Consider the following 18,919-nt stretch of genomic DNA (forward strand, 5'->3'; position numbering starts at 1 on the left):
TAATTCTCTGGTAACATTTATCCAAACATTTGGTCCATTCATGACAGTGATGTTCACTTCCCTAGAGTAGAGAGAGAGAGAGAGAGAGAGAGAGAGAAAGAGAGAGAGAGAAAGAGAGAAGGAAATGAGAAAATGAAATCAAAACAAAAGGTTATCATCATCATCATCAACATTTAACGTTTGTTGTCCATGGGTTGGCTGGTTTGACCAGGGCTGTCAAGCTGGAAGGTTCTAGTTTAATTTGCCATGGTTTCTACGGCTGGAGTTCTACAGTATGGTTTCTGATTTGGCATGAGGTTCTACAGCTGGATGCCCTTCCTAACACCAACCACTCTGAGAATGTAATGGGTGCTTTTACATGCCACTGGCACAGGAGCCATCTGTGTGACACCAGTATCTGCTAAGACTATGATTTCACTTGGTTTTCTGGATCTTCTTCTCAAGCATAGCCATTGCCTCAAAAAGGCACTTTTCATGTGACACCAGCATCAGCCACCTTTCCTCCATGAGGCCCAATGCTCAAAAGGTGCTTTTCACATGCTAGTTACGTGACACTAGCATCAGTCATGACTACAACTTCACTTGGCTTGACAGATCTTCTCAAGCATGGCATATCTCCAAAGGTCTCAGTCACTAGTAATTGCCTCCATGAGGCACAACTTCTCATAAAAGATGTAATTACAAACTGTTCCAACTAAACAGAAGTACATAAAAATTATTTTGAAGTTGTTTAGTGTTTTATGTCAGCCTGATTGTGAAGTAGGCCTGTGACGAAAAGACATTCCACCCAGGACCATCTTGTCATGGTTGCAGTAACTTTGATCATGGGTTTGATGAATTAGGTTTGACTTGGGATGAAATGATAACAACAATGAAGTCATTTACACACACACACTTATATGCATGCATACATATGTATGCATGCATACACACAAGTATGCATAGATGATGGCTGTAATTGAATTTTTCTCTCAAATTGCACCTGATCATCTTTAAAATGAAAAGTAAAGGTACATTGGATAATGTAGTCCTAGATATACAATGTCATGGCTAGAATGACTAATCATAGGTCTGCTCAGTCAGATCAGACTAAAGGCTATTCAACAACAGATTAGCCTGGGTTTACTAGATCAACAAAATAAAGAATATTGACTACAAACTGAAGCTAAAACCAAGCAATGTACTGAGACATTCTAGAAGCTTAACTCTATCCTTCAATACTTTCCATTATTTCTAGATATATTCCAACAAAAATTAAACATGAAAGTCAACATATATTTCATTAACTTCTAAAGTTCTTGGATATGATTTTTCACCATCATCATCTAATGTCTGTTTTCCATGCCAGCATGGGTTGGATGATTTGACAGGAGTAGGTAAGGCCAGTGGGTCACACCAGGCCCCATTGTCTGTTTTGGCATGGTTTTCCTAGATGCCCTTCCTAATGCCAACTACTCCACAGGGTGTATTGGGTGCTTTTTATGTGGCATTAGCACCAGTGCTTTTAAAATGTGACACCAGCACCAGTATCAATTCTGCTGTGGTAGATGGGTTTTCTTGAGAAAAGCAAGGCGCCAGACATCTCAGTCCTTTCTCATCTCCTACATAAGCCGTAGTGTCTTGAGATCAGCCAGCATTTGATCTCAAGTTCAAGGTTTTAAAACTACTGACAACTTCAGCTTATCTCTTTCCTGACTATATTCCTACTGAAATATGAGTTGAAAACAATAATTTGCAAACATTTAGTAAAATAACAGACATTGTCATTTAATGGTTGTTGTTGTTTAACCCTTAGTCAGACTTTGTTCATCAGACCTATAAACAAAGGTGTTCAAGCTGTGATCATCTCATCATTAAGACAGAGTGTACCCAGGACAACGTTAACCTAGATATCTTTCTTTTTAAGGGTATAACCTGAGGGATTATCTATTATATTAAAGTGCTAACAAAAGATTATTGCAGATCAGCAGTGTTAGACTGCCTCACACAAAGAGCCAGAACAAAAATCAGTCAAACTGATATAGTATAATGACCAAACAGCCAATGATGTCACAAAAAGCTGGTAAGCTCAACTATATTAGCTATATACAGTAGTCTAGGGCAATCAAAAATATACATCCAATTTAAGTTTGATATACTTATTATTAACTTCTAAATGAAACATTTAAAAAGCCATATTGATCTTTAAAGTATGGTGGTTGTTTTTGATTCAACTTTTTGTTATATTTCTTTTGAAATACACTGCCTTTATTTCAAAATTAATTCTGAAAATAATGAAGAAGTATCAAGCTGGTGTTTTGAACATAAACTAACATGAAATTTTGATGGAGGGATTTACTTTCAATCACTTAAAAACAGACATTTGTATAGTAGACCCAGGAATAGCTTCAGGCAGATTGGCATCAAAAGGTTTAAACCATGAAATATCAATGGAGTCAGCTAGTTTCTATGGAACGAAGTCAAGTGACCACTGAATCAAGTCATATATTGGTACATTAAGTCAATGTTTGGATCATAAATTAAACAAAAAGTTCTTAGATGAAATTATATTGTAAGGTGAATTTTGCAGCAAAGAAGTAGGGGTGGTCTGGTGAATTGGTAAATCAAAGGCATTAACAAACAATTAGATTGTGAATTCTAGGTAAACAAAGGCATTAAGCTGGAAATCCAGAAACTTACTTGGACATCTTGAATAACACTGCTGTATCTATCCCTTGCTATTAAGTTCTCTTTGTTTACAACTGTTTGAGGAGGCACAGGTTGAGGTAATGTTGGCATTGTTCCTGGATAAACAAAACGACCATAACCATATAGCAACATAAAGAACATTTAAAAAAAGAAAAAAAAATCTCAGATAAAACAGCTCACAAGTTAATATTTGTATTTCTGATAAATAATCCTTTCTAATATTGGCACAAGGCCCAAAGTTTTGTGGGAAGGGAACAGTCAAAATTTGAAGGCAAGTGGATACCCAATTGGTACTTTATTTTATCAACCCTGAAAGAATGACAGGCAGAGCCGATCTCGGTAAAAATTAAACTGAGAACATGAAAATGGACAAAATGACATTTAGCATTTTGTCGCACATGCTAACAATTCTGCCTTTGTATTTCTAATAAATAATAATTCTTTCAAATTTTAGCACAAGGTCAGCAATTTCAGAGAGAGGGGTTAGTTGATACCACCAAGTCCACAATTTGATTGTACTTATCTTAACCCTGAAAGGAGAAAAGGTGAAAATTGAAACTTGAAACATAAGGAGTTGGGAGAATGAAGGTGGTGATGGTGGTGGCGTTGATAATGATGACAACGATGATATCTTACTTAAGCACAATATGACAACTTGGGGTGAAAGAGTGTAGTGGATTTAATCAACACCAGTTCATAATTGGTGCTTATTAATGTAATGAGGAATAAAGAGAAATCAGCTCAACTTTCATTCAGCTATACAGTACTGCAAGAGTACTGTGAGAGTTAATGGGTGGGGCACTACTCATACTACTTCAGGATATAAAGCAGACTTGAGTGCATGCAATAACAAAAAAATATTCTCAAGAAAGTGTAGAACATAGCAGGTATGGACAAATCAATCTGTTGCACAGCCTAGAAAAGTTGAAAACAAAAATTTATATAAGTAAATATTATGTAGATAATTAGGGTAAATTCCAGCATGTATGTATGTGTATATTTTTCTTTTGTTATCTATGATATCATATTTGCTTTTCCTTCCCTCACCACAACAATCTATACTTCTCCTGATTACCAATGAAATATAAACACTTCACCGAAATGTAAAATCTGCATTATTTAATTTCTATGTCTGAAGAATTTCTAAAAGGAAATTCCTTACATGTCTATCTAACATGTAAAACTTTGTCATTCCTATTACCAAATGAAACGTGTAATGGTGAATGAATAACAAAACTTTTTTCCTTCTTCCTCTTTCGTTAAATAAATAAATAAATAAGAAAATAAATTTCTGAAGAAATAGCATGGAAACTTACCAACAGGAGTTTCAGCAGTAAGGTTTTGAACACACCTATTTTTATTATCATCCGGCACATTCTCTCCGTTATTATCACAAATTTCACCCCATCCCTGGTCATCATTTCTAAATTCAAGACTGTCAAGAGATTTAGATTCAAGAGTGGTTTCTTGTTTCTGTAAAGTTTCAAAAGCTGGAAATTCTGAACTAGACACCGATTGGCTGTCAGCGGCCATGTCAGGATCTCTTTGATTTTGTCGTCCAGCCGAATTGTAACTGAGTTCAAGACTTGACACAGACTGCGAATCTTCTTTCTGGAACTTGTTGTTATCCTGCCAGCTCAGACTATCAGTGTCCTTTGAAGAATGACTATCTTCATCAGCAAAATCAAAGTTACCAGGTTGGCATGTGGACTGGTTTTCACTTGAGTAAGCTTCAACATTTCGACCTTTCGGCATGTGCACCGGTCCTGGTCGTAAGTTCGAACATGGGACAGAAGCTGGGAAACCAGTTCTTTCAGTGAAATCAAAACTATCAATACCACGAGAGAAACCACCAAACTCATCTTCTCCTTCAACGGAATCATCAAGTGGAGGTGGCTCATGGAATAAATCGATTTCAGATGAAAGATTCAGACTGACATTAGATGCAGAAATTGCTGAAGGCTGTTGTTGAAAGTTTTGAGAAGAGCCAGCTGAATTGTCTAGTTTCACTTTTGCTTTTTCCTTCTTTGAGGCATTTCTTTTAGTGCCTTCGACACCATCATTTCTAGTTAATGTGTCTTCATGGCTTATAGTATTTTCTCGAGGCACGTTCTCCCGCACTTTGAAGAGACTCAATATTTCTCTTCTCTGTAAATTATCTTTCACAATAGTCACAAGAGAAGATCCATTGCTGTTAGCTGAATTACCAGACTCAACATCAAAATTGCTTCCATCAGATTCAACTGATTGCTTTTTTTCTGAGAAAGAATTTGTTGACGAACCAACTTTTGGTGGATGAATCGAAGTGTTTTCACCCGAATTTGGTGCCATTTGAGTGAAATCCGCCCAGTTATTCAGACTGCTGTTGGATGATACTTGAAATTCTGCCCAGCCAGGATCATCATCATCAACAGGATTTACGTTTGATGCCAAAACACTGTTCTTCACTGCAATGTCATAGGGAGGAGGAATATTGGACTGGGGGTCATGACCGGCTGTAATAATAAAACGAAATAAAGAAAAGGAATAAACTAACTTGTCTGATAATCACAATAACAACAGGATAATATTTAAAATAATACTACATACTTTGGTTAATTCATGTGTAAGCTTTCCTGATTTTTTTTTTTTTTTGCAAGGCAAAAAAGAAAAGAAAAACAAAGAACTGTTATATTTAAACAACAACAAGGTTACATAACAAAATGCCAAAATAAAAAAGAATCATTTCATTAAATATAACAGATATTAATGAAGTTGTAAACTGTTATTAAATTAATAAGGTTACAGCATAAAATGGATAAAAGTCAGCTTGTGCTGAACACATGCAATTTGAGTTCAATAAATAACTGAAAAGAAAAGAAAAATTACTTTCAGTATACTGATCAAGTGGAATATGAATCTAATAACAGGTTTTCTGGGGTTTTATTATCGATTTCAAATAATTTTTTAAAAATCATGCACAAAAAATACTTACTTTAGGAGGCAACATTCCTAATACTGTACCAACTAAATATGTTTTTCCTTGTTATAATAATTTCTTTATTTAATAATGTTTTTTTTATCATTAATTTTCATTCTTAAAAAAAAAACACTCTGTTCAACTTGTTAGGGTGGTTGGACAGAAGTTATATGAATGATCAAATAAATTGCTTTTAACAATGACACAAGGTCAGAAATTTAAAGGAGAAATTAAATCGATAAAATCATACCACTTGGTACTTTTATTTTATCAACCTCTGAAGAATGAAAAACAATGTTGACCTTGGCAGGAATTGAACTCAGAATGTAAAGACGTGGAAGAAATACCACAAGGCATTTTGTCTGAAGCACCAACAGTTCTACCAATCCATTTGATTTTTAATTTAAATTTCAGAGCTGTCTCTCTTAATTTAATCATGATGCCAGGACGTTGGGTCATTTTTTTTTTTTTACTTTTTTCTCATCACTAAAGGTGAAATTTTGATCAATTTAAATTTCTAGGTTCACCACATTCATTATGTTAACACTCATTAATCTATTTATAGCATAGTGATTAACAGTATAAAATATATTTTAATGGATTTCCAAAGTTTATAAATTATTATATTTCTTAGTATGCATACAAAAGCTTCTGTTCTATCATGACAGCTACAACCTAATCATACCAACTAGCAATCCAGTTTTTTTAGGGTCACACCGTGCTGTGCCAATATAATGTTAGATAAATATAGTGGTAGTAGTAGTAGCAGTAGTAGTAGTAATGATGATGATGATGATGATGATGATAATAATAATAAATTCCATCCGAGGATTATTAATGTTATTATTATATATAAATCATCATCATCATCGTTTAACATTGACTTTCCATGCTAGCAGGGGTTGGACGATTTGACTGAGGACTGGCGAACCAGATGGCTGCACCAAGTTCCAATCTGATTTGGCAGAGTTTCTACAGCTGGATGTCCTTCCTAATGCCAACCACTCAGAGTGTAGTGGATGCTTTTACGTGCCACCGGCATGAGGGCCAATCTGGTGGTACTGGCAACGGCCACATTCAAATGGTGTTTTTACGTGCCACCTGCACAGGAGTCAGTCCAGCAGCGCTGGCACGACCTCACTTGAATGTTTTGTTCACATGTCACCAGCACAAGTGCCAGTAAGGCGACGCTGTTAACGATCACACTCAAATGTTGCTTTTTTACATGCCACCAGCACGGAAGTCAGACCGCTGCTCTGGCAGTGATCCCGCTTGGATGGTGCTGTTAGCGCTCCACTGGCATGGGTGCCAGTCATTAAATATATATACATATATACACGGACACATATAAATATATACATATATACACGGACACATGCACTGTCTACTTTGATGCTTATGTATCAGTACATAGTACCGAACTTGAGTGTGTTCAATGCATACATTCAAACATAAGACACCTGATTGTGACTGGAGATCAAACTTATTGAAACATAATGTAGATGTAAATATTGAAAAAATAATCATTGTAGGGTTTATAGACAGTCTCGTCTCAGACATTGAATTTTAATGCTAAAATTTAAATATAAGAAATTAATAGATAACAACAAAAACAACAAAAATTATGAGAAATGAAACTATAAGATTGAAAAATAATACTGTTTCTAGAATCATCATTTAATGTCAATTTTAATTTAAAATAATTTTTTAGTTTCACAGTAAGGTGAAAATAGAGCTGAATATACACTTCTTGAAAATTAGTGAGTGTCAACTCTTAAGAGCTGACACACTCATTCACATACACCTACACATTCATATCAAGTTCTTAAGGAATAGATGAGTTCTGTAGGTAAGATCTTGGCCAACTTCATCCTTAACCTTCAAAGCAAGTGTCCTGCTACTGAATAAACTCCAAGCACTACAGAAACTATTTAAACAGGCCTAGACTACTAGACACACAATAATAGTAATTTCTTTTGAGGGTAGTTGGCTGTTATTTCTATCAAGTCAATCAACTACAAATATTTTGCTCATTCAATGGCTCAGAAGTCTTCATTTAGATGTATAGTGCCATCTATATAATAAAAAATATTTTAAGTACAAATTTGTCCTATTATTTCTTTGTTTAATTTCAGGCCTCAATGGAACAAATGTGATGTGTTATGGGACTGAATTCTGTTTAGAGGAGGCTAGATAGGCACTACTTATTCAGTGAGAAAGTATGGGATGTAACATAGATATGATATTCTTGATGCAAATACAAGTTTTTTTTATAATAATTTTAGTCTTTTAAAATTGGCTTCACATTTTGGCCAACAATTCTGAGGTAGGAAGGGGTAATAAGTCAATTATATCAATGCCAGTGTTTGACTGATATTTATTTTATCAACCCTGAAAGGATGAAAGGCAAAGTTGACCTTGCAGCATCTGAAAATTTTGTTTAATATCACAATTAGATGCAAGCTTTTTAGTTTATTCTAAGACTATTCCATATTTTAATAAATACCACCAACAAAAATTTAGTTGCTATTACTGTCAATTTGGTAAATAAATGTAAATAAAAACCAAGACAAGTGTTACTAAAAAACTATGTTAAACATGTTTTACAAAGGTATTTTACAAGTAATTGCTGACAATGAAATTACTTAAGTAAATATCTATGTAGACAATAGTTTACATTTAATATTGGTTCAGTTAAGGTAATTACATTTTTTTAATTTAAGAATCAACATTGATTTATGATCAAATTAAACATTTACTTTATAAATTATGTTGTTTAATTAAGAATTATCTATCAACAATAATAACAAAATAAAGAGAAAAGATTTTTACAAACAACATATATAACATACATAGATCATAAGTGCAATCAGAAATTTACAACAACAGAATAATAGATAAATTGGTAAAAATATACAAAAAAAAAAAGAAGATAAAATAGTTAGCCAGCCACCCCAAACCCACACAAAAAAATTAAAATTTCATACAAAATGCAACAGGAAATAAGCCAGATGTCAAAGCGCAGTTCCCTGTGATTTAATTCACATATTGAAAGAATGGTAAGGGGGAAAGGATTCTTGGAAGGAGTTTCTCAAAAAAACGGTGATTTTGAGAATATTGTTGGCAAAACTTTCTTAACAACTGTAGCATTTATCAATATATGTTTTATTCGGTAGACGGTGAGTAAAGCAGCTAAGAAACAGTCTTATATCAATAACCAAGTGGCCTCAAAACATCTTTGTGGACAAAGGATTGACGGATTACTTTCCAAAGGTGTCACAGCTAGTTTGTTAACTTCAAAAAAAATTTATATATATATATATATATATATAATGAAGGTGAGGCAGGAGAAGGTTCATTTTTTTTTAATTGTATAAATTCAGCAACCGTCAACAATAATAACTTTAAATTCAGTTTTACCCAGCCAGATATGTCTGAATATTGTGAGCATAGTAAAAGTAAGAGCAGAGGCTAAAGAGAATAATGGTGATGATTAAAAGAACAAATGAATAATATATTCGTATAGTAAGTAAAAAGATGTTAATTTAAAAGATAGATGAAATGCCATCATTAGCCAGATCCTAAAACAAGACCCAGCTTAATGAAGTTTATGAATCGCAGATAAAATAATTAAAGACCCATCATAACAGGGAAGAATGATAAACAAATTAATAAGAAGGAATAAATTAGCTATGAATGATGATGAGATAAAAGATGAATGTAACAATGAAAGTCCTTATAGAGAGTTCCGAAGCTGATAGGATTATTTCTTAATGTTTAGCTAACAACTATGACAATGTGGTATTTAGTTATTTACTATATTGACTATTGTAGTGTTTAGCTGTCAACAATAGTAATTAGATAGTGTTTAGCTTAATACAATGAAGTGTTATCTATCTACAATACTAATTAAGTAATATTTTGCCATCTACTACAAATTTGATAAAAGTTCTCACTTTTATGCTAGTTTTGATCTAGTATTTAGATATCTAATAAAGTGTTTAGTTATTTTCTAATTTGGCATTGTTGTGCTTAGCTATCTAGTATGGTGATAAAGTGTTTACTTATTATTCAGAACTTGAGTGATGTAGTGTTTAGCTATCTATTCCTGTGATAAATTGTTTAATTAAACTCTTCTTTGGTGGTACTGTGATTAGCTATTTTTGTTGTGATAATAAAATCTTTAGTTATTTTCTACATTGGTGATGTTGTGCTCAGCTATTTCCTCCAATGATAAAGTGTTTAGTTATTTTCTACCTTTGATGATGTAGTGTTTAGCTTGCTTCTATAGTGATAAAGTGTTTAGTTATTTTCTACATAGGTGATGTTGTGTTTACCAAAAAAAACCACAGTGATGAAATGTTTAACAATGAACTAGAGTGACAATGAAGGAAATGTTTAACAATCAACTGTAGTGATGACATTAAGAACAATAGAAACATTAATATGTAAGACAAACTACAATAAATATATCCAAATGTATGTTGTGAGAGAATACAAAAAAAAAAAACTAACTATAACATCAACATATCAAAAAAAACAACCCAACATAAAGCAGACACCACATGCATTCTCTCTTTCACACAAAACCTTAGTTAAAATGTACAGTTGTCATTATGCATGTGAATTATTTACTGTTGCATTCTGCAAGGTGACAGGCATTAGACTGTGAGTTTGAAGACAACAAAGATTTACTGACAGCTCTGGTTACTCAAGTTAAAAGGCAACACCAATAGCAATATCTAAAAAAAAAAACCCATGTATATGTGTTGCACTTCCAGCAAAATGTAATAAAAAATATAGAACCAAAAATAAAACAAAATGAAAAGATACAAAAATCATTTAGAGTAAATTAGAATGAAATATACTAATTTAAGATAATCTTATTTCTCTCCAGTAAAGCAAAGCTGCTAAATGAATTGCCTTAACATTTAAAAACTAAATTTATATTCTTTAGTATTATTGTTTATGGCTTTTTGGAAGAGGATGACCCAGGAACGCATTGGAGGAAACTGAAGGAAAATGATCTCCAGATGTTGAGCCTTCACTTATATACACCACCCTGTAACTTAAGTGTACCCCCACCATCACATCTTCACCTTTTCTGCCCTCTCTCTCCTCTCTCTTTCCTATTGAGGTAACCATGTATCTCCTTTACTGCAAGACACCTGCTTCTGTCCATCTATTCATACTCTATCCTCTCATCACCAGGCACAAGGCTACTTCCCTCAACACTACTCCTCACTCATTTGAGGGGTTTTGTCTTGTAAGTTATTTGGTGACCTCACTGGTGCTGGTGCCACATAAAAAGCACCCAGTCCACTCAGTAAAGTGGTTGGCATTAGGAACGATGCCAAAGCTGATAGAGCTTGGCACAGTCTTCTGACTTGCTAGCTCCTATCAAACTGCTCAACCCATGCCAGCATGGAAACCGGATGTAAAATGATGCTGATGATGATAAAGATGATAAAGGCTCAATGACCAAATTAAACGAGTTGGGGTTGGCCAAGAATGACCAACCACTGATTCATCAATCTTCCTTTTTAATTCTGGAAGGTTCCAAGCTTTTTAATTCTGGAAGGTTCGAAGTTTCAGTTGTCAGGAATATAATCTTTGAATAAAAAGCTGTTGTTTAAAGCTAGGTCTAATTTAGAGTAATTTGTGATCAAACACATTCCAGCTTTGATTATCCCATCTTTATTACAGGCAAAAAGATGTGATTTGAGTGATATTTGATTATTATTTCTAGCAAGCTGAGTGCTCATATTAAGGCTCCTCATGGATCAAAAGGTGTTTTAGATTGGTATCGTTAATAGTTAAACTTAGACATTATTAGACTAGAAAACAGTGAATTCTTTTTAATATAACAATAGAATAAGCACAGAGTAATTATGTCAGTGAAAGAGTGTTGAATTAATAAACCTACATGAAGGGGTACCCATACACATCAATGACTGGGAGTAAGAAGTAATGTGGCACATGATAAACTACAGTTCCCTACAGAAAATAACATCTCATCTACCATTCCTAAAACATCATATTTATCAAAAGGTAGGTAGCAGGGATATTTTGTAGGTATTTGTAATATAATACAGAGCAGAAATATTCTTAGATGTCTAAACTGATAACATGAAAAAACTGATTCTTTTAATTCTATTAGTACAAAGAGAAAAAAAGGGATAGGTGTATATTCATAAACGTACATCTATCTCACTTTTGGAAGTTAAACAAAATCGATAGCATCATCAAGATTTTCTCAGATGCTATGGACATCACACTTCTTTGAATTAAGAACAAGGACAAAAAAAAAAAATTATGACTAAAAATGGAAACTAATTAATAAGCTAATTACTAATTAGTATAGCTGAATATTATTTTAATAAACGAACAAATAATGAAAAATATTTCTTAAATAACATGAAATAAATTAATGATTAATAAGAGAAAACTAATTAAAAAATTTATAAACGAAACAAAATAACACAAAACTGATAAATAAGAATGACTGGAAGCACACATCTGTACAGGGTGAGTGAAAGCAATTACAGTGAATTGTGCTAGAAGAAAAGTAGAATTTTAATTTTATGAAGCAGAAGAAGAATGATACACTGAGGAAAGTGAAAAAGGGAGAGAAAGGAAAGCGGAGAAATTTTAGATTTTAAATCTAGGAGCAAGTGAACTATTTCTTTGCTTTCTCTAATTATAGCTAATAAGAACCTAACAAGTTTTTTTGTCTTTTTGGTTTTTCCGTTGTTGCTGTTCCTTGCCAAAGATAAGGACGGAGAACATTAGTGGAAGAAGTGGAGATGAACAATAGCCCAAGTGGAAAAGGAATAGAAAAAAAACAGATTTTTTTTTAAAAAATCATATCATGAAATGAAAATAGAGGAAGAAATTAAAAGAAGTAAAAAGAGAAATTTTAAGAAAATTGTGAAAATTAAATAAAAAGAAAGAAAAAAATGTTATGGTGTAAGTAAAAGAGAAAGATTTTCGAAAATGGTAAAAAAAGATTTAAATAAATCACAAAGAATGTTGTAAGAAAATGATTAAAGCAAATGATGAGATTAATGAAGAAAGTAAAGCAAGAGTAAAATAAATAAATGTGAGGCAAAAGACTAAACTGAAGCAAATACTACATTTAGGGAGAAGGTAGACTTAATGTGAAGTAAGTTAAAAAGAAATGAACTGAGTAAGAAGATCAGAGAAAGAGAGAGAGAGAGAGAGAGAGAGAGAGAGAGAGAGAGAGTCATAGCAGATACAATATATATATATACAGAAAGAGAGAGAGAGAGAGAGAGATGGAAGTAGAGATATGAAAAGAAAAAGGTCTAAGTAGTGAGCCGTGGGAGAAGGGACTATGCAAGTAGTGACAGTTATGACAGCAAAGTAAGTTAGTCCTACAAAGACCTTTGTGCTGACCAATGTTTACCTGGCTGTAGAGCTGATTGAAAATCTGCCCAATTCTCAGTGGTGTTCTGGTCACCCGATTGTCTACTATCATTTGATGTGCTATCAGACTTCTGGTTCAAGGTAGATGATGCACTCGAGAGAGACATGGATTGTAAATCGTCCTCGATGTAGTTTAATTGCCTGAAGACTGCATATTTGTCTAACTGGTTGGTGGCCATTTCAATCTCCTTCTTCATAGAATGTATTATTGGCGCGGCTTTGAAGTCAGAATATTCATCTTCCACTGCGTTAAGATCTGCCGTTTTGAACTCGGTGCATCCCTCTGCTTTCTGTGCCTTTATTGAACTTAAGTTGGCAAATGAGCCAACGTTTACAGTGCTGGCTAAATTATTTGCTCCTGGGGGTTTACTTAATAAAGGAGGAACTATTTCTCCAGAAGGAAGTGGGGTAGTGGTTGGAATTGGGCTTTTGGGAGGGGTTTGGGGATTGTTTGGAAATAAGGTATCCCCTAAATGAAAAGATCTGCGCGTGGAAGATAAATTTGGGGAGGGAACCTGCTGCATATTTCGGCGGCTCTTAAAATCGTCAACATAAAGATCGAGGGCTTTAAAGTCCTCACCCTCGGACTGCTCAGAAGTACTGAACTGGCTGGTGTCATCACTTGGTTTACTGTCAGCAGACTTGAAGTCATCGTAATCATCATCAAAGCTATTTGTTGAGGTACCTGAAAAAGAAATTATAGTTTCATGCAAATACTTGTAAGTAATTTTTACTATTTCAAAGCTATCTAAAAATTACAAAAAAATAAATAAAAATTAAAAAATTACAAAAATGAAATTATAAATACGTTTAGAAAATTTTTCAGAAAAATAACTTATGAAAAAAAGAAACTATATTTAAAAAAATAAATTAACAATCTACCTATTAAAAATAAATTAACAATTAAGACAAAAATAATTTTAAGTGATTCTGTTGCCCAGGAGCAGATCTATAATCAATATTATGACCATTAACCCTTTTCTTAGACACCAGCACAATCAAGATCACATCTATCTGTTGTTATTGTAATTTCCTAAGACAACAGGGTGTTATTTGAGGAATAATAAGCTGATGTTTCTAGCTAGATGAATAAATGTTCAGAGGTTTCCTCATACATTTCCAAACAAGCAACATACTGAGAGAATCCTGATTTCCTGCTCCAGCAAGGCCCCAGGACCAGATCTGATATGTATTTCTTCAACTAAGACAAACGACTTGTACATATTTAAGAGTCCTACTTAGAAACACTACAGAGTATTCAAAGATTTAAACTAACAAACTTATAATAATGGTTTCAAATTTTAGCACAGGCCAGCAGTTTTTGAAGGATAGGGGGGAAATTGATTACATCAACCAGCGACTTGACTGGTACTTATTTTATTCTTTTCTACTCAAGGCACAAGGCCTGAAATTTTGGAGGAGGGGGCCAGTCAATTAGATCAACCCTAGTATGCAGCTTGTACTTATTTTATTGACCTGAAAAGGATGAAAGGCAAAGCTGATCTCAACAGAATTTGAACACAGAATGAAAACAATGGATGAATTGCTGCCAAGTATTTTGTTTGGCATGCTAAAGGTTCTGCTGCCTTAAACATACTTATAATAATAACCACAACCATTGTATTGCAGAAAAAGGTATTAGGATAACGAAACATTATTTTAATTTTTTGAAACAAGTCACATGAATATTTCCATAGGTAAATATATTACGAAATAATTATTTGGCATTTATTGAAGTATTTAAACATTCACACACACATTCACAAACACCATAATCAATTTTACATCCATTCTCCATGCTGGCATGGGTTACACATTTTAACCTAATCCAACAGATTGGAGGAACACATCTTGCCTTTCCTAATATCAACCACACTACATAGTACCCGGGGTACAGTCATAGCATCAGTACTAGAGAGGTTGCCTATAGCTTGCAAGAATAAAGAGCCCTCTCAAATGATGGAAGAATAGGAGAGAGAGGGATTACTATGAGTTGGTTGGTAATACTTTAATCATTGATTTCTATAGTTTAGATAGGTTTAACCCTTCAGCATTCAGATCATTCAGTCAAATGTAATGCTCATTTATTCACATTAATTTAAAATAATCATACATTATCTTGAGGTTTTGAGATCATAATGATGTGATTGATTATTTTTAAAATGACATTGAAGAGCAGGAGTGAGAGGCTAGATATGGCTAGTTTGGGCCTGATATGACCAGTTTAATACTAAAGGGTTAATAAATGAAAACTTAACCACCACAGGATTAACAACTTAACCTACTAGTTTGTCTTAGATTATTCCTCACAATTTGTCTTTCAATTTTCACTGATTTCAATGGCAATGTTTCACAAGATGTTTCCTTAAACTATTCGAACCTAACTGAAATTCTTGACACCTCTCATTTGCAATGTATTCTTCACATTTGAACATCTAAATATAAAACCTTTGTTTTACAATCAAAAAATCTGATAATCTTGATGGTCTGTTAATTCCTATCAAGCCTAAACGAAAGGTTTGACAAGAATTAACAGACTCTTAAAAAATGGCACTGATGTAAACCAAGGAAACTTTGGTGATACAAATATGCAAATAGAAATATTAGGGATTTCAAATTTTGGTGCAAAGCCAGCAATTTCAGTAGGGTGAGTTGATTACATCTACTCCAGTGCTCAGAATAATCAAAAGTATAAGTTGAGAATACATTCATGTTTGGCCCTTTTACACATCTTTACGGGAATCCTTCAACAACCTTAAACTTCTATTGTTTCCTTTCTGACAGTTTATATTTTACATGAACATTATTTATTAAATTACAAAATTATGACTAAATCATTAGAGAAGGAGAAAGATAATGGTAAAGATTTTTACCTGAAGAATCATCACTGCAGAAAAAATTTCTTACATTCGAATATTTATCCTCAGCACTTAGCTCTGGTAATGCTTCAAATGCAACTTTAGTTACAGGTGTGATAGAACTGTAAAATATTAAAAATGCAACTTAAAAAAAAAAAAAAACATATAACTGCAATTTTTTAGGAATTCTGTTAAAAAATTTATTTGGAGAAAAGACAAAAGAAATGTAAACAAAAACAGTTTTTGTTTACAACCACTTTTGTTTTCAGTGCTTGCATGGATGGGATAAATTTCTGTTTCATATTTTGTTGGAGCTTTTATTATTGTTGTTGTTGCTTAAGAACAGGTCAACCCTGATCAGATAAATGTTGCAGTCAGGACCATCCTGTTTTTTTTTTATTTCAGAAATAGTAAATCAATCCCATCTCAGTACACTAATAGGCAATATAAATGTTGGTTGATTGGTTTGTTCAGTCATTCCTTATATCACATACACAGGAGGAGGGAGAGCAAAAAAAGAAAAAGAGGAAGAAAGAGAGATACAGAGGGAGTTATCTTAACAGTTGCAGGATGAGTGCACATAGGTTTGATGGGAGGAGGAGGAGGAGAGGGAGTTAATGACAGAGTAGTTGCAGGGGATTTTATACAAATGAGGAATTTGTATTTATTTAATTTTTACTTGAAGGAAATAAATATTTTTCTTTTGAAAATTAGTATTCATTTCATCATTTTGTATAGTGCCACATAAAATGCACTCAGCACACACTGCAGAGTGGCTGGCACGAAGAAAGGCATCCAGTACTAGAAGCCAAGCCAAATCAGACTGGTACTTGGTGCAGTTCTCCAGCTTGCTACCTTTAGCACTCAGCACACACAATAAAGTGGTTGGTGTTAGGAAGGGCATCCAGCTGTAGAAACCAGGCCAAGTCAGACTGGAAAATGGAAGTTAAATGATGATGATGACACTGGTGACCAAGAAACTTGATAAAAGTTAAATTATAGTTATTGTGTGTATGCCATCATCAACATTATCATAATAACTTCCCTGATATTTCTCCTGGTGGCAACAGTATCCTTCCAAAATTACCTATCATATGATGGATAAAAAATCCAGTTATCTAATAGTCTATGAGGCTACTAACTCTGTTGTCAACAAAGAGGTTCTCTTGCTAAGCAAAGAGTAGATTATTCAATGCATGTGTACAAATTGTGATGTTGCATACAATAGTGAGATGTAGGTACTGAATGTAAAAGATGTGCAAAAGTCAGAAAGAAACAAAACAAGCATGACCCACAGAGTGAGTAATGTTAATGTGCAGGAGCAATGAGGCACAGATGAGCTGAGAGAAAAACTGCATATAAGAGAAATCAGGTGTAGCATACAACAGAGACAACTATACTGGTATGGACGCATAATGTGAGCAGATGATGACATTTGGAGGGAAAAGTACCGTAAGATTCATGTGGAACATGAAAAACCAAGGAAGAGACACAAGCAGAAGAGGTGAAAGCTGATTTCTGAAAGTTCGATTTCATGAAAGAGATGACAAAGGAATATAACTAGTGATGGAACGATGTGTTGGAGGAGATTTGTTAAATCCAGGAAATAAAAATTATCATCATCTGTAGAGGTTCACATCTACTAAAGCAACTGTTTTCTAGTTGGAAACCCTTCTTACTATTAACTGACTGCTCAACTACAAAGTATGAGTAGAACTGGTGTGAGAGTTAAGGGTTGATGGAAAGCAACGGTCACAGTGTAACAAACGGGAGTCAGTTGCTGAGATTTATGTATCCTGATCAGAAACACAAGATACTAAGTGAAATAATATATATCAGAGCAGTAATGTCAGAAACTCAATGCTTACAAAAGTGTTCATTACAAGCATAGAGTGTAGTTGTTTATCAAGGGCTTAATAAACTACATGTGATTATATAAAGAGAGAGAGAGAGAGTGAGCGGGTAGAGAAAGAGAATAACTGCAGAGGATGTGTTAGAGAATGGGAACAAATGAGGTAAGCTTGCTCTGCTGAATGTGTAATGTCAAGCATGCATGTTGAATGATGGACAGGTCAAAAAGTGTCGTGTTATCCAAGTAGAAGGAACCTGCAGAAGAGGACAACAAAAATATGTGAGAATAGGTAGGGACTGATCACAGAATTCTAGGTATTTTGGAAGGGACAACTAAGGGCTGCAACAAGTAGTGAGAGACTGTGCTGAAAACAAACTGACTCAACACAATCCAAAATCAAAGACAGACATATGATACAATAGTTGATTGAATGGCAATTAATTGACTGAATGAAGAGTAATTGAATAATGATTGACTGAATAACAATTGATTGAATGATGATGATTGATTGAATGCTGATGATAGACTGAAAATTGATTGATTGACTGAATGATGATTTCTAATTTAAGCAGAAAAGCAAAATTTCAGATAATGATATATCTATATTGCTCAGTGAAAGCCTTTCATACACAACATACTGCACAGTTTGAATTTACTAAATAAGCAGAATAGATTTTTTAAAAAGTCTCAAACTCACTTGCAATTTACTTGGGTTACATCAGTCACAGGTGACATATTAAATTGGTCCAAAGAATCTAAAATAACAAGAATATATTGTTTTTTTTTTAAATTCTCAAATCATAATATAACAAATGATATTAGACATTACAATTTCCAATATGACCCACATTTCTGCTGATACGCAAGAGTTCTGGTGAGTTATCTTGTGGGAGATAAAATGTTGCAGTCTAAATAGAGAGACATTTATTTCAAAACAGAACAGCAAGCATATTTGTGGTGTAATCATTAATGATAACAAGCAACAAGCTAGAGATACATGGTCCGGGACTGTCCGTCACATCACTAGTACTTATTTCTGATCATGTGACATAAAATCATGTGACACTACGAATGCTAAATCTCCTTCACTGCATTCCAAGACGTAATGAAGCT

At 33.8% G+C, this 18,919-nt stretch overlaps 1 protein-coding gene across 1 annotated transcript in view; it reads right to left on the bottom strand.

Annotated features, from left to right (window-relative positions):
- The window catches only part of LOC106867811 (synergin gamma), a 269,410-nt gene that overhangs the window by 5,556 nt on the left and 244,935 nt on the right, over nucleotides 1-18,919 (bottom strand). The window contains exons 13-18 of the mRNA XM_052973491.1: nucleotides 18,504-18,561; nucleotides 15,970-16,076; nucleotides 13,077-13,781; nucleotides 4,005-5,183; nucleotides 2,680-2,783; nucleotides 7-61 (exon numbers count right to left, since the gene is read on the bottom strand). Of these exons, the coding sequence (XP_052829451.1) occupies nucleotides 7-61; nucleotides 2,680-2,783; nucleotides 4,005-5,183; nucleotides 13,077-13,781; nucleotides 15,970-16,076; nucleotides 18,504-18,561 (2,208 nt within the window). The remainder of the gene's footprint in view (nucleotides 1-6; nucleotides 62-2,679; nucleotides 2,784-4,004; nucleotides 5,184-13,076; nucleotides 13,782-15,969; nucleotides 16,077-18,503; nucleotides 18,562-18,919) is intronic.

The sequence above is a fragment of the Octopus bimaculoides genome, chromosome 16, assembly GCF_001194135.2.
Source record: "Octopus bimaculoides isolate UCB-OBI-ISO-001 chromosome 16, ASM119413v2, whole genome shotgun sequence".
Classification (NCBI taxonomy): domain Eukaryota; kingdom Metazoa; phylum Mollusca; class Cephalopoda; order Octopoda; family Octopodidae; genus Octopus; species Octopus bimaculoides.